The 23,869-nt window shown below is 38.7% G+C and overlaps 1 protein-coding gene across 4 annotated transcripts in view; it reads right to left on the bottom strand.

Moving 5' to 3' along the window:
- The window catches only part of ZMYM2 (zinc finger MYM-type containing 2), a 152,375-nt gene that overhangs the window by 83,795 nt on the left and 44,711 nt on the right, over positions 1 to 23,869 (bottom strand). For 3 of the 4 annotated variants that reach the window (XM_084878529.1, XM_084878528.1, XM_084878527.1), the window contains 4 exons: positions 13,921 to 14,780; positions 7,692 to 7,977; positions 5,455 to 5,620; positions 4,487 to 4,699 (listed from right to left, as the gene is read on the bottom strand). In XM_084878529.1, the coding sequence (XP_084734655.1) occupies positions 4,487 to 4,699; positions 5,455 to 5,620; positions 7,692 to 7,977; positions 13,921 to 14,770 (1,515 nt within the window). In that variant the 5' untranslated portion in view covers positions 14,771 to 14,780. The remainder of the gene's footprint in view (positions 1 to 4,486; positions 4,700 to 5,454; positions 5,621 to 7,691; positions 7,978 to 13,920; positions 14,781 to 23,869) is intronic. The other variant, XM_084878530.1, reaches the window with a different exon arrangement.

Raw genomic sequence — 23,869 nt, 5'->3', positions numbered from 1 at the left:
ATCCAATATATGTAAGGAACTCATACAACTTAACAGGATGACAAATAATTCAATTTAAAAAATGGGCAAAGGCCCTAAATAGACATTTTTCCAAAAGGACATACAGATCACATATGAAAAAACTGGTAGCCCAGTGCACGAATTCGTGCATATTGAAAGGAAATGAATTACAAGAAATATTTTAATATTGCTATTCATCCTTTCTCTATATTAGAAGTGTCGACCAAATTCACAATTGACAATGACAGATCAAAACCCATGCGTGCCACTGGCACCAGTGAGAGCTTTATATGTATCGTGCATGTGTGAGTCAACTTAGCCTTTTACTTAGCCTTTTATAGATATAGAACAAACCTGCTCAATTAGACATGCTTTATTATGTAGCCATACTTTTCCTAGCCCAGTGAAGCACTCCAACATCTCTTTCAGGTAATTGTCAGTAACATCGCAGTAAATATCAACACGAAGCAGATTATTATTATAGATCATACAAGGAGAACAAAGGGTGAAATATTTAACTCAGCAGTGTTTGAATATATTCTGCACAGTGAGAAAACCTCAAGTCATTTTCAAGGTCCACTATTTCTTATTTCTATTCAGTCAGTTCAAGTTTCTAAGCTTTCTAAATCTCCATTTTCCAGCTAATGAAAAGAAAATCGGATTCCATCAAGTCTCCTATCTACCTACTCCAGGACTTCTGTGAGGATCAAATGAGATGAGGCACGGGAAAATGCCTCACAGACATTTGCTTACAGTGTAAAATATTTCCACCTGACTATGAAGCGAGTGGTACTCCTGAGCTGAAGAAACTGCAAGGAGGCTAGGAGAGGAAGCCAAGCATTGCTACGTGAAGTCATTACCTAGACCAGGGGTCGGCAACCTGCGGCTCTTTTGAACCTTTGCTGCGGCCCCCAGCAGGTCCAACACTAGCAGGGCAGATAGCAGGGCGGGACGGGGAGCTGTATCACTTATGTCGCAATGGTTTTGCGGCTCCGAGGTTTTTTTTTTTTCCTTCGAAAACTGGTCCAAGTGGCTCTTTATGTCTTAAAGGTTGCCGACCCCTGACCTAGACGGACACTTAGCATATTAGCCTTTTATATAGAGAGACAGAGACTACAGACCCAGTGCATTAAATTCTTGCACAGGATGGGGGAGGGGGGAGGAAGATGTCCCTCAGCCAGGCCTGCACCCTCTCACAATCTGGGACCCCTTGAATAGGGTCCCTAGGCCTGGCAAGCAATCAGGGCCTAACAGGGCTTTCCTTCCCCCGGCTGCCGGCAGCTAGCACCATCTCCAACACTACTTGCTATCTGTGCAGCACTGCCCCCCACCCTCCCTGCCACCAGTCATCTCCCTCTGCGGGTGACAGGAGTGGGGTGCAATTGATTGACTGGCCTGGGCCTTCCTCTGTGAGGCAATCGATCATGGGGCCCCCAGATCAATCGCTTCACAGAGGGAGGCCCAATCCACCTACCACAGCACCACCGGCCAGGTGGCCTGGGCCTCCCTTTATAGGGCGGTCAATTGCAGGGCTCCGTGAGCCCACCTGGTTTTGGCTCCTCGGTCCATCACTGCACAGAGGGTTGCCTGGGCCCCCCACTTTGGGGCAATCATGGCACTCCCCACAACTGCCATCAATCGCCCTATAGGCCAGTGGCCCAGGCCTCCCTCTTTGGGGCAATCGATCGCAGAGCAACCCCCACTATTGATCACCCTGCAGATTGGCTGGCTAGGCCTTTCTCTGTGGGTCGATCATGGGGTGATGGCAGGGTTCCTCAATCAATAGCATTGCACCGGCCTTTGTTGACCTGGTGCCAGTACATGTCATAGTGTGGCCATCCGAAAGGTGGTCTGGGCAGTCATTCTGCTGTTCACTTTTATTACTATATATATATATATATATATATATATATATATATATATATATCCCTAATTAAATCGATCATAATGTTCTTGAATATACAATTAGTACTGAGCATAAGAGAAAACACACACACACACTACATGTTTTTTTCCACTTTGACCTGTACTTGATTTTTGGCATATTATACTTAAACTAGAGGCCTGGTGCACAGATTAGTGGGGTACTTCAGTCTGGCCAGCAGAAATTGGGCTGAAATCAGCTCTGAGAAGGTGGATCTCGATAATGCAACCCATAATCAGACTCCCTCCTCTCCAGTCTCAGTACATTACCCGAGAACCACAGCTGCCAAATGAGTGCAGTTCAGCAGCTCCTACATTGAGCATCTGTCCCCTCATGGTCAATTCGCATCATAGTTATTGGTTGGTCAGATGGTCAGCAAGTCAGCCAGTTGGCCAGTCACTTAGGCTTTTATATAAATAGATAAGAGACCCGTGTACAACATTCGTACACTGGTAGGGTCCCTAGGCCTAATAGGCAATCAGGGGCAATTAGGGCCTTCTTTCTGCTGGCCGGGGCATTCCTCCCCCACCTGCCAGCTGCCAGTTGGGGTCATCCTTCGTTCCAGGCTACCCCCTGTTCGTCAGTGCATGTCATAGCAAGTGATCGAACTCCAGAGGGGAAAATTTGCATATTAGCCTTTTATATACATAAGATGCTCAAAGTCGTTGATCATCAGAGATGCAAATTCAAATGACAGTGAGGTGTCACATCACACTTGTCAGATGGCTACTATCAACAAATCAACAAATGACAAGTGCTGGTGAGGATATGGAGAAAAGGGAATGCAGACTGGTGTAGGCAATATGGAAAACAATATGGAGTTTCCTCAAAAAATTAAATATGCAACTGACATTTGACCTAGTAATCCCTTTTAGGAATATATCCTAAGAAACACAACACATCAATCAGAAAGAATGTATGCATCCCTATGTTCATAGCAGCACAATTTATAATATCTAAGATCTGGAAACAGCCCAAGTGCCCAACACTGAGAATGGATAAAAAAGTCATGGAACGTATATACCATGGAATCCTATACAGTAATAAAAAAGAAGTATCTCTTACTTTTTGAGACAGCATGGTGGGACCTGGAGAGTATTGTGCTAAGCTAAATAAGCCAATAAAAGAAAAATAGTATCACATGATCTCACTCATATGTGGAATCTAGTGAACAAAATAAGCTGATGAACAAAATTGATCCAGCGACAAAAAAGCAATAGAACAGACTACAGAATCTCAGAGGGAAGGTGGAGGAGGATGTGGGGGAAGTCATCAACCAAAAAACTTGTATGCATATTCAATATGCATAACCCATGAACACAGATGATAAAGGCCTGAAGCGGAGAGAGGGTTGGACCTAGAAGGGGTCAAAGAGAAACAAAGGGGATATATGAAATACTTACAAAAATAAAGATTTGTTTTTAATTAACCTTAAAACTGAAAATTAAGTGAGATGATAAGTCCTAAGCTAAGCTTTAACAATGTGAAAAATCTTATTTGCTCCCTAACTAACGTCTTTCGATGGTTGGTGGCAGCCTGCACACCTAAGAATCAAGGGTTCGATTCTCAGTAAAGAGCATATACCTCAGTTTCAGGTTTACTTCCTGCCCTCCAATCAAGTATGAGAGTCAAGCAGTTGATGTGTCTCTCTCACACATCAATGTTTCTCTCTTTCTCTCTCCTGCTCTCTCCCTCACTTCTACTCTCTCTGAAAAGCAATGGAAAAAATGTACTCAGTAAGGATTTGAAGAAGAAGAAGAGGAAGAAGAAGAAGAAGAAGAAGAGGAAGAAGAAGAAGAAGAAGAGGAAGAAGAAGAAGAAGAAGAAGAAGAAGAAGAAGAAGAGGGAGGGGGAGGAGGAGGAGGAGGAGGAGGAGGAGGAGGAGGAGGAGGAGGAGGAGGAGGAGGAAAGAGAAATCATACTTGCAACCACCCAATAAAGAAAATTCAAAAGAGAAATCATGCCTCAGCCAGAAGGGACAGTTGACTGAAGCATTATCCCATCATCCGGTACACCAGAAAGGCTATAGGTTTGATCCTTGATTGGGGTGTATATGGGAGGCAGCCAATCAATGTCTCTCTCTCTCTGTCACTCACTCTCTCTCTCCTCTTTCTCTCTCTCTCATATGGGAGGTAGCCAATCAATGTTTCTCTCTCTCTCTCTCTCTCTCTCTCTCTCTCTCTCTCTCTCTCTTTCCACTCCCTCTAAAATCAATAAGCTATCCTCAGGTAAAGAAAAATAAATAAGTAAGCAAGAAAGAAAATAAAATAAAGGCAAGATATTTTAAAGAGAAGTAATTCTTGAGTAATTCTTATAGCATTTACCTTTTTATATAAAAATCACACATTTCTAATTAATTATATTTATATTTATAGTATTCATTTAAGATAGGTCTTTACCAAGACACGAAGACAATAATGGAATGAGAGTCAAAGAAAAATCTGGTAAATAAATGCTATTCAAGTAAAACAATTAGAACCATTTAAAACACGTTCAGAAGAATGGCAGGGTTGTGTGTGTGTGTTTTAGAGTAGTGGGTTAAGTGATCAGGTTAAGAATTACCTGTTTGTATTCACTGACACAACTTGGGCAGCAAAATCTCTTTTGCTGACCATCAATCACCAGGACATTGTTTCCAGCACCTTTGCTGGGCAGGTACTCTCCACACTGTTCACAGCAATTCATTATCAGACCATTAGCCATTCTGTATCTATTAAAGCAGTGGTCACTACACAGCTTATGAGTCATATTTTTAAAGCTAACTTCATGGCGAATCTAAAAGAAAAACAACAAACAAAATTTTATAAAACAAATGATTATGACAAGTAGCTAAATAACAAGGTACTCCCATTGGAGGGGTGGGGGGGGTGTCTCAATAACATTTTAGTGAAAAGCTTAAGCGAAAAGGAAAAATAAAACATATTTCATTATTCCTTGAATCATTTTAATATACTCAAGGAATACATGTATGGTGTGGAGAGGACCACCAGTGACATAACTACAAAGTTCTCTAGAAATATCTAAAAATAATACAAAATAACCCAGTTTGAATATTGCTGATATAAAACTTCAAAAGACATTGGAAATCTTCAGACAAATCCCAAAGGAACTATAAATAAGTGCACTATTGTACTTTAGAAAAAGGAGGAAAAAGAACCATTATTACAAATCACTCAAATGAGGTATGGTCACACAAGTTTCTTTTTTTAATTATTAACAATGTGAAGTTATCAAACATCATTAGTTCTACTTCTTAACCAAGGTGGTTGCCTTATTTAGTCAGCCTACTGATTTAAACAATGCTGTTTATCTCTGAGTTCTCCCAACCTCAGGAAAAAAGTCAACTCATATTACATTTTAATTTTTCCTAAATTATTCTCACTAGGCGAGAATGAGATTACATAATGGGATACCCATTTTTATATAGCCTCACTTTTAACATACACACTGATGAAAGATTATAACTGTTATATAAAGTTAAAAATATTTCCAGTAGTTGAAATCAAGTGATAAAGCACAAAAGTACAAACCTCTGTTAGTTTACCACAAATTGTACATCTTGATTTATTTAGAGCTCCTTTAGTAGGATTCTGTTTGTCTTCATAGAGAGACAGACAAGATGTACTACAGAATTCCTGGAAGGACTCACTTGAGTCCACTTGAGCAACAATGGTTCCTTTCATTGTAGTTATATCTCTGAAAATAAAAGAAACAACTTAAAGCAAAATTCCATTTTAAGAAATAGTCAAACAGCCTTAGCCAGTTTTTCACAGTGGTTAGAGCATTGGTCTGAGGACTGAAGGGTCACGGGTTCGATTATGGTAAAGGCACGTACATCCATTGCAGGATTAATCCTGTCCCAGGAGGCAACCAACAATGTGTTTCTCATATCCATGTTTCTCTTATCTCTATCCTTCCTTTCTACTCTCTAAAACAATCAATGGAAAAAAATATCCTTTGGTGTGCGGCCAGTATGGCTCAGTGGCTAACCGTCAACCTATGAACCAGGAGGTCAGGATTCAATTCCCAGTGAGGGCACATGTCCAGGTTCTGGGCTCAATCCCGAGTATGGGGATGTGCAGAAGGTAGTCAATCAATGATTCTCTCTCACCACTGATGTTTCTATTTCTCTCACCCTCTCCCTTCCTCTCTAAAAATCAATAAAAATATATTTTTTAAATACACACACACACATACTTTGGTGAGGATTAACAACAATAAAAAATCAAACAGTAATAACTGAAATTTTTAATTTCTATACAAACTATTTTATATTGTTAAATCCTTGCATTACATCTAATTTATTCTTCTCAAGTTCCTTAACAAGGCTTTCTGATATTGGTAACATTTTAAAAAACAAAATGGCTGTTATTATTTATACAGAGTTTAATGTCAAGGCCAAATTTATTGAGTTATAATAAATTTACAATACCTAATCAATTCCCCTCACTTGGGTAAGTAGAAAGCATGAGATATCTATATCACAGGAACATGCCGAAACCAGTTTGGCTCAGTGGTAGAGCGTCGGTCTGCGGACTGAAGGGTTCTGGGTTCGATTCTGGTCAGGGGCATGTACATTGATTGCGGGCACATCCCCAGTAGGGGGTGTGCAGGAGGCAACTGGTCGATGTTTCTCTCTCATCGATGTTTTTGGCTCTCTATCTCTCTCCCTTCCTCTCTGTAAAAAAAAAATCAATAAAATATATTTTAAAAATAAAATAAAAAAATAAAAAATAAATCACAGGAACATGATAAAAATAACCCTACCTACTTTTCTATACAGCTCTCTAACTGTAATTAGAAATGTTAGGAAATGAGCCCTAACCAATTGGCTGAAAGGTTAGAGTACCAGCCTTTAGACTGAAGGGACCCAGATTTGATTCTGGTCAAGGGCACATGCCCAGGCTAGATCCCCAGTAGGGGGCATGCAGGAGGCAGCCAATCAATGATTCTCTCTCATCATTGATGCTTCTCTCTCCCTATCCCTTCCTCTCTAAAAGTCAATAAAAACATATTTTTTTTAAATGTTAGGAAATGACAATACTGATAACCATTAATGTTTTCCTTCAATTCTCAATTTCAAGATCCTATATTAAGCATGTCTTTTTATTACTACTGTAAAGTAATCTAAACATTATATAACAATTATCCCTATATTTGACTTTATTAAACTTGTATGGAGCACTAAGACATTTCTAAAATTCTAAGATCAAAAATATCTTCACAAATTTGGGCTGCTCCAAGACATGGCACAAGAAAATCCACTTGGTTTGACCTTGCATATCCCACTTATTTTTAACTAGTGAAGGCAGACCAAAAAATTGGCAAAAGAGAGTAGTATCCTATTTTTCCAAGGCTGTCAGAAAACTGGTAACCTAGATTTGAAACAGTGAATATTCTAATGACTTAATGTTAAAAACACATAAACACATAACTATTTTAATACAGGACTAACCATATATAAACTGCCTAACAATTATATCTAATTAATAAAATAGATGTATTTTTACAAATTCAAGAAGTCGATGAAGATTATAGAAAAAATTATCTATAAGATCTACACCAAACCCTATAAAATAGAAAGCCTTTTAATCATAAGCTACCTGGGCTTGATAGAGAACCCTACAAATCATTACAAATTTCACTTTGACTAAAATTCAATCAACTTGCTTATCAATTTTAAAAATAGAGTAATTCATCTCTTAGTCTCTAACAGTTTTCCAGAAATCTTCTACGATATGGAATTATGTTTAAAAGTAAACCTTACTTTTTACACATAACACACAGTTTCTTTGGAGCAGGCTTGTGAGAGAAGGAGGAAAGGCAGGTGGTAGAACAAAAGAGATGAGCAGATCCTTTTCGTTGATAAGCTGTCTGTCCCTTTTGTAAAGGTTTTTTGCAGTTTGCACAAGTCACTTTAACTGGTTTGGTGGGTTGCTGTTGGGCAGAAGGCTGGAAAATCTGTTTAGGAAGCGAGGCCACTGGTGATAAAGAATCCACCCCTGGCTGTTTCTGATTTCGAGGAAATGAAGCTGATTGGGAAATCCAAGAATCTTAAAAACAAAATGCACAAGAGCGATCAATGAAATAGGTATTTTCATACACTGAAATGTGTATCAGAGAAAAAGTTTTAATTTCTTGTTTTATACAAGTGTAAGACATTAATTAGGCAATAGCATAGGAGAGGTAATGAACACAAGTTTTGAAGTAAGAATAGCTGGTTGAGCCTTGGCCAGCGAGGCCCAGTGGTTAAGGCGTTGGCCAGCACACAGGAAGGTCTCGTATATGATTCCCAGTCAAGGGCACATACCTGGGTTGAAGGTCTCGTCCATACACTCCACCCTCCCCATCAGGACTCAGTGGAAGGCAACCGATTACCCATCAATGTTTCTCTCTCTCTCTCTCTATCTATCTATCTCTTACTTTCTATATCTTTCCCTCTCCTTTCCCTACTCCCTTCATTATCTCTAAAAATCAATAGGGGAAAAATATCCTCACTCCTGAGGATAAAAAATTTAAAATTACTAGTTGACATTCAGGTTCCATCACTTACTAGACCTGGAAGTTACTTAAACTCTGTGCCTAACTCTTCTCTAAACTGAAAATGGTACCAACATGATATGAACACTAACATAAAATGAAAAAACCATGACTAGCATATAGGAAGCACTAAAAATATTAGCCTTTAGTTTTTAAACAGGAAGAATTAATTTGCAGAGTATTACTTTAAGCAAGGAAAACATACATCAACACAAAGATAGATAAAATCTTGACTAACAAGAATCTTTGATGAATATAATACAGATATGTTTATATATGATTATTAGAGGCCCAGTGCACGAAATTTGTGCATGGGTGATGTGTCCCTCAGACCAGCCTATACCCTCTCTAATCTGGAACACCTCAATGGATGTCCGACTGCCCGTTTAGGCCCGATCCCACTGGACAGTCGGACATCCCTCTTACAATCCAGGACTGTTGACTCCCAACCGCTTACCTACCTGCCTGCCAGCCTGATCACCCCTAACCACTCCCTTGCCAGCCTGATTGATAACTAACTGCTACCCTGCCAGTCTGATTGTCCCTAACTGCCCTCCCCTAGAGGCCTGGTCCCCCTCCAACTGCTCTCCCCTGCAGGCTTAGGTCCCCCCAACTGCCCTTCCCTGCAGGGCCCAGTTGTCCCCAACTTCCTTCCTCTGCCGGCCTGGTCACCCCTAACTGCCCTCCCATGCAGGCCTGGTCCCTTTCAACTGCCCGCCCCTGCTAGCCATCCTCTGGCAGCCAACTTGTGTCCATATGGGGGCAGCCATCTTTGACCACAGGGGGCAGCCATTTTTGTGTTGGAGTGATCAATTTGCATATTACTTTTTTATTAGATAAGAGGCCTCGTGCATGGGTGGGGGCTGGCTAGTTTGCCTTGAAGAGTATCCCAGATCAGGGTGGGGGTTCCCTTGGGGTGTGGGGCAGCCTGGGTGAGGGGCCTGTGATGGTTCGCAGGCTGGCCAAACCCCCAAGCAACCCAAGTGGAGGCCCTAGTATCTGTGATTTGTTTATCTTCTATAATTGAAACTTTGTAGCCTTAAGCAGAGACCAAGGCAGTCCAGGGGGCAGGGGGAGCTGGCTTCCTCCATCGCTGTGTGCAACCCAAGCCTCCTGCTATCTGCAGCTCTATGGCTGCCGCCACTTTTGTTAGGATTTATTTATCTTCTATAATTGAAACTCTGCAGCCTTGAGCAGAAGCCAGGGCTGGCCAGAGCAGGAGGGAAGCTTGGCTTCCTCCATTGCCAGGGAAACCCAAGCCTCCTGCTCGCTCTGTGGCCACAGCCATCTTGGTTGGGTTAATTTGCATACTCGCTACTGATTGGCTGGTGGTGTGGCTTGTGCGCATAGCAGAGGTACGGTCAATTTGCATGTTTCTCTTCTATTAGTGTAGATGCAATGGAGGTGGGGTCCCTCGGCCCAGCCTGACCCCTCTCACAGTCCAGCAGCCCTCCGGTACAGGAGACGACCCGGCTATCAGGAGAAGGCAACATCCCATCACACCTCTGCTGCTGCCACTACCACCAGTATAAGCTTTGGCAAGCCCTGTTTACCTATGCCTCCGGTGGCCCTGGGTGGCTAGGCAACTGCCATCCAAGGCTTGCCTGTGCCTCGGGACAGCCCAGGGTGGCTGGGGGGCTGAGGGGATGGGGGACTCTGGAGGAAGGTGGGCCCAGCCATGTCACATGCCTGCCACCCCAACGAGGCTGAGGAAACTGGTGCCACCAGTGGCACCAAACTGTGGCTGTAGGCACCAACATATTTGAGGGCATGGCAGTGTATTAGCATATTCGCTCTTTATTAAATGGGAGGATATGTATGGAGAGAGATATATTGACTGATTTCAAAGAGTAAGGGAGAGAGCATTAGAAACATCAGTAATGAGTCCCAACTAGTTGGGTTTTGGGAATAGAGCATTGGCCTGTGGACTGAAGGGTCCTGGGTTCAATTCCCATCAAGGACAGTACTTCAGTTGCAGGTTCAATCTACCACCCCAATTGGGGGTGCATACAGGAGGCAACCAATTGATGTGTCTGTCTCACATCGATGCTTCTCTCTGTCTCTCCCTCTCCCTTCCACTCTCTCTAAAAATTAATGGAAAAAAATATTCTCAGGTGAGGATGAACAAAACAAACAAAAAAAAGGGAACATCAGGGATGAGAGAGAATCATTAATTGGCTGCCTCTTGCACACCTCCTATTAGACCTCAAAACCCGGAATGGACCCTGATAGGGAAGTGAAATGTGACCTCCTGGTTCAAATGTGAACTCAATCACTGAGTCACACCAATGGGGCAGGGAAACTTCTTTACTATAAAAACCTGAAGAAGGCTATTTCATATTGTTGACAAAGTCCACAACCTAATGGTTTCAACAGGCTGCATACAGTGCTTTTCAAATCTTACTTTACTCCACAATTCCCCCTCCAAAAAACATATATTTTATACAAAGAATAAATAGAGTTCAATCTGGAATCCTGTTATCCTGCTATCATCAAGGTAACTGAACTGTTTTAATAAATGGGTAACAATAATATTGAAGACAAAGAAAGTAAATCACTGAAAGAAATGGCAATTCTACCTTCTGAGAGGCTTCAAACAAAAACTATATTTGAACTTATGCTAGAAGGACTAGCTTTTGGCAACACAAATTCTGACTCCCTAGAATTTTCAATTTTGTTTTCTAATCATTTCCATATATACTTAAAGGAATCTATTTAAACTTAAAGACATCCTATTAACTTGATTTTGAAAAACTGGTGCTTCTATTTTCAAATTAATTTTAGGCCCTACATAAATAATGTAATGGCTCTCTTTAACTATTTTTCAGCACTTACATTTCCCCTATTTTCAATTTTCATCTCCTCCAACACCAAAAAACTTTTAGAACTAGAAGGTACCTAATCATTTCACATCATGGGATAGCAATTTAATCAGTCTGAGAGTCAAAATTTTACAACTCTCTATCACAAATAAAAATAGCAAATAAACACAAGAGCTAATTCATAAACTCAAGAGCAGGTATTGTTTAGTTTTTCTGATGAGTACTTTACATTGCCTTGTGTAAGAGTTTGAGTAAAGAGGAACAAACTCTTATGTCTCTTTAACCAGAAATATTCCTAAAGCAATCCATATCCCAGATACATTAATAACAATATTCTTAAGCACTAAATAGAGAATTAACACAAATCAAACAAATACTTGACATAGTCAAAAGTTCAAGATTTATTGCTAAGTATTTAAAGGAGTAGTATGAGAGGAGAGTTTGCAAAACTATACCTATACTAGGATCTCAGATTAGAATTAATATACCATTCTCAATGGTGAAAATGAATGTTCTTTTCTTTCGCATACTCATATTTTTAGACATTTATAATTACAAGAGAGACAAAATAGCCAATTAAAATTTAATTGGAATATTATCATTTCTTTTAATTTTATGTGAGCTGGAAAGTTACAATGAAAGATGCTCTAATATACAACTGGTAGTATAAATTGGCAAGAACTTTCAAGAAGGCAGTATGACAATATATTTCTGCAACTTAAAAATGCCCTACAGCCGAAACCGGTTTGGCTCAATGGATAGAGCGTCGACTTGGGGACTGAAAGGTCCCGGGTTCGATTCCAGTCAAGGGCATGTACCTTGGCTGCGGGCATATCCCCAGTAGGGGGTGTGCAAGAGGCAGCTGATCGATGATTCTCTCTCATCGATGTTTCTAACTCTCTATCCCTCTCTCTTCCTCTCTGTACAAAATCAATAAAATATTTTTTTTAAAAAAAGTTTAAAAATGCCCTACAAATACACACACACACACACACACACACACACACACACGGTGTCAAGGGTTTTCAAAAGATGAAAATTTTTCAAAACTGAATAATAAAAAATACATTTCTTTCAAAATCTCTATAAAACAGATACTATTTTAGGCCATAAATCTTTAAGGAGACAGAACAATATACTCTAAAGAAATAATTAGAAGTTTGAACAGAGATATTCATTATGATCTATAATAGTAAATATGGGAAAAGTGAAGTATGGGTATGATATATTCATAACCATTCATTATGCACTTTTTGTATATGTTAATGGTTTGAGAAAATACAATGTAATAAGAAATGGGAGGAAAACTGAAAAGAAAATTATACAGAATTGCATTTCAACCAAGTTAAAAAACATAAAGGAAAAAGACTGAAAGACATCCACTCAGCATGAACCTTTAGTTAATAAGACTACAAGGGACTTTTTCCCTCATTTTTTAATTACAGATTTTTCAAACATTCTCTAGTAATTAGACATTACTATTATAACCAAAAAAAGAGAATATAAAAGAAAATAACTAGCATTTCATTGAGTACTAGAAGCCCAGTGCATGAAATCACGTACCAGTGGGATCCCTGGGCTGGCATGGGGGCCGGGCTGAAACCAGCTCTCTGACATCTCCCAAAGGGTTCCGGATTGAGAGAGGGTGCAGGCCAGGCCAAGGGACCCCACCAGTGTACAATCTGGGCTGGGCAGGGACACAGGAGGTTGGCCAGCTGGGGAGGAACTGTGAAGGGCTCCAGGGTGTGTCTGGCCCATCTCGCTCAGTCCCAATCATTCTTACCCCAGCAGCGAGCTAACCTATGGTTTGGAGTGTCTGCCCCCTGGTGGTCAGCACATATTATAGCGAGGGGTTGAGTGGCCTTATTAGAATATTACGCTTAGATTGATTGAACAGCTGACCAATGACTACTTAGCATATGAGGCTTTTATTATATAGGATTCTACACAACCTAAGTTTTAATCCTTTCTTATTATTCTCCACAATTCCTAGGCTGACAAAGTTGCTAATGAGCCTAAAATGATGAAAAAATGAGTCAGACACACACAGGCTTGGGTACAGGTGAAAGAGAAAGTGATACCCAAAACATGATCGTGAGAAAGCCAGAATTCTTATAATATTTTCAAAGAGTAAAGCTACCCACAGAATAAAATTTCAACCTTCAAATATAAAAAATTGTAAGTAAAAATTAAAATCAGATAGGTAGTCAAAATTAAACAGAGAAAGTAAAACAAATCTAAATGCAATTACATCATATTATATTGTTCCTTAAGTGTGCTATTTATCTATTTGTTCTCTACACAGTAAAACAACACAAGTAAAACTAAAAATGTATAAATAAAAAATGAGTGCATGACAAATAAAATGTCAAATTGTTACAATTTAGTGGTGAAATATAAGAAGTATTTCTAATCCATTAGACATATAATTTTATGATTGATTTTCTAAAAATTATGGAGAAATAATATATGTGGTTTCACTCTCTGATTAGTGAAGACTCCAAACTTAGAAGTCAATAGAATATACTTTACATGAATAAACCAACCAAGTTGGCATCAATTACTACAATAGAAAAAAGCAACAGCCAAAGTTCAAATTCATTTACATGGGGTGGACTATCACTCATGGCTTACCAGGACTATGATGACTTGCAGATTCTCCATTCTGAAAAACATCTCCTGCCACATTCATCCTACCAGGATTAAAAGGTCCTACTCCATTCTTGGTCTGTGAAGTTAAAGATGGGGTGTACGTTTGCATATTAACACCAAAATTACTTGACTGCAGTCCGTTAGAGACATCTCCCAAGTTGGTATTCTGCAGTGATGTTACATGCGTAATCATTAAGTTCATATCTCGCCCGTCAGTATTTTCTAATTGGCCATCATTCACAGAGCTTACACCTGTTTCTAAGGTTGTAACATTAGCAATCTGAATTTCAGAGTCTGGTTCTGTGGTGATACCACTATTACCCATTCCTGCATTTACCTTACTTCTTGAAAAACTGGAAGTGGAGAAATCCACATCATTAGTTCTGTTTTTTGTCTCAGGAGGTTTCCGAGGTTCAATAAAATTGGAGGAATTTTTCTCTTGCCCTTGATTTGTTTCCATATCCTCTTCATCATCAATGACAATTGTCTCACTTACATTTCCCTTCTGAGAAGACAAGTCTTTTGAGGAAGGAAGAATTTTGGAATCATTTCCTTGTAGTTCTTCATTTTTTGATGATGTAAATGTTATGGTTCTTTGATCAGAAACCACTGATGCAGAAGATGGGGGAGGTTGTACAGGTTCAATAAAAACAACATCATCATCATCTTCCACTGATGAGTTTTGAAATTTATTAGATCTACAAACTAAAGGATTAGGTGCACCACTAAATGAATTTCCAACATTCGTGAGACTAGTTGCCATGGCCGTACTCCCTAATAAAACAGGAGTCTGATCAGTCAGTTCTAATCCTCCCACTGAGCCTGTGTCCATGCCAAGGAACCTGTTAAGGAGATAGAAAAAAGAATATAAATGGCCAGTACATGACATTTCATGTTACTCTAATTGAAGGAATTATTTTTAAGTTCCCTTTCTTTTCCATTCTAAATGAGAATGATTCTTATATAATATCCCGGAAAATTTTTATATCCATTCTGTGATCTTCGTTTATTCACTAATCATTTCATACAGCTTACGTGTGAACTTTCAGCAACATAAAAAGAAAGGTAAATGTCCAATTTTCAGTTCCACCACCTCCTCTCCTTCACACCATTTGTTTACTCTATAAAACTAACATGAAAACATATAAACCCTTTTACACTTGAGCAGGAAAATAACCAAAATCTGATAATAAAAATCCCTGCTCTATACATTTATCCTTCTGTATTAAATAAAATGGTATGATTCAGTCCTTAATTTCCCTTACCTTTAAAAAACAAAAACAAAACAAAAAAACCTGGTTTTTTATCCTCCCAGGCTCCCATGTAGCTGTATGATTAAACCCTTGTAAGAATCTGAAATCTTGCCCAGCCGGTTTGATCATCCACCTGTGGACTGAAGAGTCCTGGGTTCGATTCTGGTCAAGGGCATATGCGCAGGTGTCAGGCTCAGTGCCCAGTGGGGGCTTTGCAGTCAATGATTCTCCCTCATCAGTGATGTTTCTATCTCTCCCTTCCTCTCTGAAATCAATGAAAACATTTATTTTTTTTTTTAATCTGAAATCTTTCTTGACCCTATCTTGATAGCTTAAATCCTTGCCAGGCACTATGCAGTGAGCTTTACGTCTTTTTTGTCCCCCCACACACTTTTTTCTGATAGTTCAATTGGTGTTTCTTTCTTTTCACAATTTAACCTATTGAAATTAATAATTATTCAAAGTGTGTAGGATGAGGGCATGCGACAGAGGATGAGGGCATGTGACAGGGGGTAGGAGAGGCTGGGGGAAGATCAAGGGGGGGGGGAGAGATATATGTACATGTAATACTTTAAACAATGAAAAAATATTTTTTTTAAATTAAAATTTAAAAAAGTGTGTATACATATGAGGGGGCACTCTACATGTATTAGTCTGAATATTGGCCCACAAAGATATCAAATCCTAATTTCTAAAACCTATAAATGTTAATTTATATGAAAACAACAAAAAAAAAGGGTCTTTGAAGATATAATTAAAGATTGAAAATGTAAGATTACCAGACTGAGAGAAAAAATTTCTGCTTTTTTAAGTAAACTTGTTGACCCTCAAGTTTGTTGTAATTTGCTACAACAACTATAGGAAATAAACACAATCACTTTTAGGAATATCCTCAAAACAACCCTTAATATAGCTATAAAATTTGTCCCATTTTAAAGTGGCTAAGAAATGCTAACAAACAGGCCCGAGCCACACAACTAGAATGCACACCCAGGCATAACTCAATAGTTCAAACTCTTCACCGTTCTGCTATGGGTCGGCAACTAAGTAATTGCGGGTTTCACACATATATGGCTTCAGTTGAATTTTTAGGTTTGCAGACGTAGTACAAATGTAAAACACATTTTGTTATTTGATAGTTGGCTATTCAGCTGTTAATCAGTAAAAAAAGTTTTTTGATCTGTTTTGTAGTTTTCGTTTGGCGTTCGTTGAAAAATGGAAAAATCAAAAGAAACATTTTCGTCATATTTTGCTTTTTTATTTCCGCAAAGGGAAAAACGCATCGCAAGCTCATAAAAAGTTATGTGCTGTTTATGGTGACGAAGCCTTAAAAGAACGGCAGTGTCAAAATTGGTTTGCCAAATTTCGTTCTGGTGATTTTTCACTCAAAGATGAAAAACGCTCTGGTCGTCCAGTTGAAGTTGATGATGCCCTAATCAAAACAATAATCAATTCGGACTGTCAGTACAACACGTGAGATTGCAGAGAAGCTTCATGTATCACATACATGCATTGAAAATCACTTAAAACAACTTGGCTATGTTCAAAAACTCGATACATGGGTTCCTCACGAACTGAAAGAATCACAGTTAACACAACGTATTAGCAGCTGCGATTTGCTAAAGAAACGTAATGAAAATGATCCATTTTTAAAACGACTGATAACTGGAGATGAAAAATGGGTTGTTTACAACAATATCAAGTGGAAAAGATCGTGGAGCAGGCCAGGTGAACCAACTCAAACAACATCAAAAGCTGATATTCATCAAAAGAAGGTTTTGTTATCAGTTTGGTGGGATTACAAAGGAATTGTCTACTTTGAACTCTTACCACCCAACCGAACGATCAATTCTGATATCTACATTGAACAACTAATGAAATTAAACAATGCAGTTGAAGAAAAGCGGCCCGAATTGACAAATCGAAAAGGTGTTGTATTCCATCATGACAATGCAAGGCCACACACATCTTTGGTCACTCGGCAAAAATTAATGGAGCTTGGTTGGGATGTTTTGCCACATCCACCATATAGTCCTGACCTTGCACCATCTGATTACTTTTTGTTTCGATCTTTACAAAACTCCTTGAATGGTAAAAATTTCAATAATGATGATGATGTCAAATCGTACCTGATTCAGTTTTTTGCTAATAAAAAACAGAAGTTTTTTGAACGTGGGATTATGATGCTGCCTGAAAGATGGCAAAAGGTCATTGATCAAAATGGGCAATACATTACAGAATAAAGTTAATTAGTTCCATGAAAAAGTTGTCTTTTTTTTTAATCCGCAATTACTTAGTTGCCGACTATTCAATTAATATTTTCTGAATACCTACTATATATGCAGGGCTGTATTGGAGACAAAGAGACAGCAAACAGTTAACAGTAAAGAACCAAAAAAGAAAGAAAATAAGGTCTTTAGCAAATGGAGAGGATAAGGTCATAGGCATAGATCAGGGGTCTTCAAACTACGGCCCGTGGGCCACATGCAGCCCCCAGGGGAGTCTGATCCTGCCCGCCAGGTTTTTTGGGCAGTGAGCGCAGCCAAGGTGTTACAGTAGGAATTAGTAGTTCATATAGTCCGGCCCTCCAGCTCTCTGAGGGACCGTGATCTGGCCCCCACTTTAAAAAGTTTGAGGACCCCTGGCATAGATGGTAGTAGAACTAATCTTGAACATGAATTACCTTAACCTCAGGGACAAAACAGCAAGAAAACACAATGGGAAAATAATGACGGGTGAATATAGATTGTATGTAATTTGCAGATAGGATGGATAGGAATTTGAAGTGGTTTATACAAGGCAGCCTCATTTTCATGGAGTAGGTTATCTGATGAGAGGAAACTGGTTGCACAGGTCTTAAAGCCTGGTCTGCCCCAATGCCAACTCTTGAATCCCTTGTAATCCTCTTTCTCGAATAAAGCAACATAGACCACTTTAAAAAAAAAAAAAAAAGACTGGGTTAAGAACACTTACTAGCTTTATATATACAGTCATTTGCCTATGTTGCTATGAAGAGCCTCTGGAAGGATGAAGATAACAATATCAATTTGGCAGATGGGACATAGGGATAGAGAAATTGCCCACCGTCTATTTTGTTGCATTTTCTCAATTTTTGAATAGTATTTCTCACTTATTTTTAAAGCTAAATTTAATTATTTTAAAAGCAAAGTTAGCCCTGACCAGGTGGCTCGGTTGGGAGGTGTTGTACACCAAAATAGGTTGCAGATTCAATCCTCAGTCAGGAGTATAGGAGGCAAACAATCAACGTTTCTCACCTTGATGTCTATCTTCCTATCTCTCTGACTCTGTCTCTCCCCACTCCCAACCCCCAGCTCCGCCCCCAGTCTCTAAAATCAATAAACATATCCTCAGAAGAGCATTAAAAAAAAAAAACCCAGAATGACAACACAGTGATAAAGAGATAACTACTTTTCTTTGGTGAGCATAGAATATCTCTATGACACCAGGTGACATTTACACTGAAATCTGAAATGACAAAAAGGATCCAACTGTGGAAAAACTGGAAAAAGAGCATTCTAGCTCCTGCCCTCAAAAAAAAAAAGCCTAAAGGGAATGACGTTGATATATTCAAACAACAGAGCCCAGCGACTGTAGCTGACTGGTTGAGTGTCAATCTGAGAATCAGGAGTTGACGGTTTGATTCCCAGGCAGGGTATATGTCCAGATTGTGAACTTGTGCAAGAGGCAGCCAATCAATGATTCTCATTGATGTTTCTCCCTCCCCCTCTCTCTCTCTCTCTCTCTCTCTCTCTCTCTCTCTCTCTTTCTCTCTCTTTCCCCCCCACCCCTTCATCTCTGAAATCAATAAATATTTTTTAAAATCAATAAAAAGAATAAAGGCCAGTATGGCTGCAACAAGGTAAGAAAGAATACTATGTCATGAAATATAAAAACACAGAGCAACAACTCACCAAGGAAAACAAGTTCATTACTTAAGTGCAATCAACAAAGATTTACCAAACACCTAGTATGTGCAAGATACTGTCTTAGGCACTTGAGAAAATCAATAAACCAAACAGGTAAGCATGCCTGGCATGAGAAATCATGAATTCTTAAGGTAACAGTTTGGAGTTTGGCATAATAGGAAACACTACATACAGCATTTATACCAAAAGGCTAACATAATCTCACACATGTTTTAATAGATCACTCTTTTCTGCTACATGGACAAAGAAAAAAAACAGCCCTAACCAGTTTGACTATGAAGGATCCCAGGTTCAAGTCCAGTCAAGGGCATGTACCTTGGTTGCGGGCACATCCCCAGTAGGGGGTGTGCAGGAGGCAGCTGATGGGTGTTTCTCTCTCATCGATATTTCTACCTCTCTATCCCACTCCTTTCCTATGTAAAAAAAAAAAAATCAATAAAATATTTTTTTTTTTTTAAAGAAAGAAAAAAACAGAGGGCAACTGGTCCAGGTGAGGGATGATGACAGCTGAAACAAGAGTGGTGATGGAAAATGAAAGAAAATATTAGGATTAGGATTTTTTGAAAAGCAGATCTTACTGACATGAAAAGACCTACAGACATACTATAGACTGAAAAATAGTCCCAGAAAACAGAGTATTACTACAGCATTATAAATTCCCCAAAATCCAAATATATATGCACAATATGTTTTTCCTAAAGTACGTATATCTTTATGTACTAGGTGTAGCAGTTAATAATGAGGGTTTTTTCAATAGATGGATTACACAAATGTTGATATATATGCAATTTGATATGTTTTGAAACATTTTGTTGTATTGACAACAAGCTTCAAAACTTCATATGTCAAATTTTCTGAAGGTGTTAACATCACAGATATTTTTATGGTTAAAAATGTCCAATTTCGGCCCTGACCGGTTTGGCTCAGTGGTAGAGAGTCGGTCTGTGGACTGAAGGGTCCCGGGTTCGATTCCGGTCAAGGGCATGTACCTTGGTTGCGGGCACATCCCCAGTAGGGGATGTGCAAGAGGCAGCTGGTCGATGTTTCTCTCTCATTGACGTTTCTAGCTCTCTATCGCTCTCTCTTCCTCTCTGTAAAAATCAATAAAATAAATATTTTTAAAAAAAAATGTCCAATTTCGTGCCTAAAAAAAAGAACATTTGCTGGAAGTTTTAATGCATTACTTTTTTTTTTCTTTTTAAGAAAAGTGATGCTGAATGCTTCAGAAAGCTTATGGGGAACATGCTCCATCTCAAGATACTTGTGAACACTGGTTTAAACTCTTCAAAAGTGATTATTTCAATGTGAAAGACAAAGAATGTCCAGGTCAACCGAAATAGTTTGAAGACCAACAATTACAAGCATTATTGGATGAAGATTCATGTCCAACTCAAAATCAACTTGCAGAAAGATTAAACATTGCTCAGCAAACAATTTCCAATTGTTTACAAGCAATGGGAAAAATTTTAAAGGAAGGAAAATGGGTGCCACATCAACTGAATAAAAGACAAATGGAAAACTGAAAAGTCATCAATAAAATATTGCTTCAATGGCACAAAATAAAGTCTTTTTAGCATCGAACTGTGATTGGTGATGAAAGTGGACTTATTTTAAGAATCCCAAACGCACAAAATCATGGGTTGATCCAGGTCAACCATCAACATCGACTGCAAGGCCAAATGGCTTTGGAAAGAAGACAATGCTCTGCATTTAATGGGATCAGGAAGGTATGGTGTAGTATGAACTTCTAAAACCAGGTGAAATTGTTAATACTGATCACTACCAACAACAAATAATCAATTTGAACCATGCTTTGATCATGAAATGACCAGAATGTTCCAGAAGACACAGCAAAGTAATGTTGCTTCATGATGACACACCACCACACACTTAAAAACCGTTAAAAGAGCTTGCCTTGGGCCAAAACCGGTTTGGCTCAGTGGTAGAGCGTCGGTCTAAGGACTGAAAGGTCCCAGGTTCGATTCCAGTCAAGGGCATGAGGCAGATCCCAGGTTGCGGGCACATCCCCGGTAGGGGGTGTGCAAGAGGCAGCTGGTGAACGTTTCTCTCTCATCGACGTTTCTAGCTATCTCTCTCCCTTCCTCTCTGTAAAATATCAATAAAATATATTTAAAAAAAAAAAAAAAGAGCTTGCCTTGGGAAATATTAATCCACCCACCATATTCACCACACCTTGCTCCTTCAGATTACCAATTGTCCCAATCTATGGCACATGCACTTTCTGAGCAGCACTTCAAAATGTACCAAGAAGTGGAAAATTGGGTCTCTAAATGGTTTGCTTCAAAACAAGAAACATTCTATTGGGACAATATACACAAATTACCTGAAAGATGGGGGAAATGTGTAGCTAGTAATGGACGTTACTTTGAATAAAGCACTTTTAAAATATATATATTTTATTGATTTCTTTACGGAGAGGAAGGAAGAGGGATACAGAGTTAGAAACATCGATGAGCGAGAAAAATTGATCAGCTACCTCCTACACACCTCCTACTGGGGATGTACCACAAACAAGGTACATGCCCTTGACCGGAATCGAACCTGGGACCTTTCAGTCCGAAGGCCTCCACTCTATCCACTGAGCCAAACCAGTTAGGGCTGAATAAAAGCACTTTTGATGTTTCTCCTGAAATTATCGTGTTTTCTTTGATACAAAATCTGCATTACTAATCAGTACACCTAGTAAATTCATAGGAAAAAAAAACAACCTTAGAGCTGAAACTGGTTTGGCTCAGTGGATAGAGCGTCGGCCTGTGGTCTGAAGGGTCCGGGTTCGACTCTAGTTAAGGGCATGTACCTTGATTGAGGACACATTCCCAGTGGGAGGTGTGCAGGAGGCGGCTGGTCGATGTTTCTCTTTCATCGATGTTTCTAATTCTCTGTCCCTCTCTCTTCCTCTATGTAAAAAATCAATAAAATATATATTAAATAAAAAATAAAAAACCCTAGAAGGAGCACATTATATTAACAGAGTAGTTTGCTGGAAGAGTCAGGGAGGTTTCAAAAAGTTGTATTTTAGGTTCCACATTAATCTACAAAGAATTTCAGGAAGCTTAAGCACCTGAATGAATAATGGGGAAAAGAGAAGATCACAAAAAGCTGATCAAGCATTGAAATGAATTACCATTCTCCTGATATAAGAGGGACACAGAGTGACAACTTTTCACAGACATTAAGTAAGGGTATGTCAACTATTTTTATGAAATAATGTGTATAGACCATATCATTTGTCCCACTTATTTATGGAAAGGCTAGAAGCCAAACATCAAATGTTTACTTTAATGACCAGTCATTTTTAAGTAACATCATTATTTAATTCTCAAGGTATATAATCTTAGTCCCTTTATTTTATATATACTATGTTACTCTCTCACCATTAATCATCCTGGTTAAAGCAGGTTCTAGTGTCCAGAAGCACCATAACCAATTCATTTCAGTATTTTATATAAAAGGTTTTATTTTCACTTAACTGTGACAATAATCCTATTGAGTTAAATAAAACAGATATAAAAGTTTCTCTATAACAAAACAGTATGTCGGGCATATTAGTTGAAACTATCCGAACTTCTAAAACAGCCTCAAGACTCAAACACAATGTACAAAGCTTGATTCCAAAATTAGTATTTATGCCCTAACTGGTTTGACTCAGTGGACTGGCCTGCGGACTGAAGTAACCTAGGTTCAATTACAATCCAGGGCATTCCTGGGTTGCGAACTTGGTCCCCAGTAGGGAGCATGCAGGAGGCAGCCAATCAATGATCCTTTCTCATCATTGATGTTTCTATCTCTTTCTTCCTCTCTGAAATGAATACATTTTATTTTAAAAATCAGTCTTGGTTCCACTTAGAACAAGCAAGTGCTGTGTCTGTGTCAGGATAATACTAATCACAGAAAATGGCAAAAGATACATTTATATCTACTTAAAAGAAAATGGATAATTCTATTTAAAAATTCGTGCTTTATCCAAAGATCTACCAAATTCCATTTCAAATACTAAGGTATTTTAAGTATATTTTCAAACAATGTGTTATATACACATTATTCTAAAATAGTTCCTTAATAAGGCTAGTTTACGGTAAAACAACATGCTGAGGGAAACCTTCATAAGGTCCTCACTTAATATTAAGCAAACATAAATTTTTTTAACATTACTGCTAAAGAAAGTTATGAAAGTATAAATATGCTGAAAATCATTTGATTCAAAATTTTCATAACTGAAACTTACTCCAACTCTTGGAAACCATATGAATGAGGGATGTCCAAATGTCCTGTCATAAATAATCCTTTCTCAGCTCCTGTGGACTCACGTCTATGCCTTTGTTCATGCAGCTAACCTATCTCATAATCGGTATTCCTCTTTTCCCCAGAACTACTGTCTTTATCAAAGAAACTGGCCTTCACATTATGTGCCCATAGTAGGACAGCATCAGTTTTGTTACTTTTGCCTCTACCAACATTTCAAGCATAATTTGTTTTAGAATCCACTGATTCGACCTTCTGACAGTCCAGGGTATCCACAAGGTCTCCTCCAAAACTATATTTCAAATAAGCCAAGTGATTTATAACAAATGAAGTGGTAAGTCATAATTTGAATATTGATAATTACAATGTAATATGTAATTAGGCATTAAACACAAAAATATATAGCAAAGCTCTTATTAATTGAAAAGAGACTAGCAATTCATTAAAGCAATAACACAATATTTAGAA

Source organism: Pipistrellus hanaki, assembly GCF_964339955.1.
Source record: "Pipistrellus hanaki genome assembly, chromosome: 3".
In the NCBI taxonomy this organism is placed as follows: Eukaryota; Metazoa; Chordata; class Mammalia; order Chiroptera; family Vespertilionidae; genus Pipistrellus; species Pipistrellus hanaki.
The sequence above is the reverse complement of the archived record's forward strand: the minus strand, read 5'-3'. Positions and strand labels throughout refer to the sequence as shown.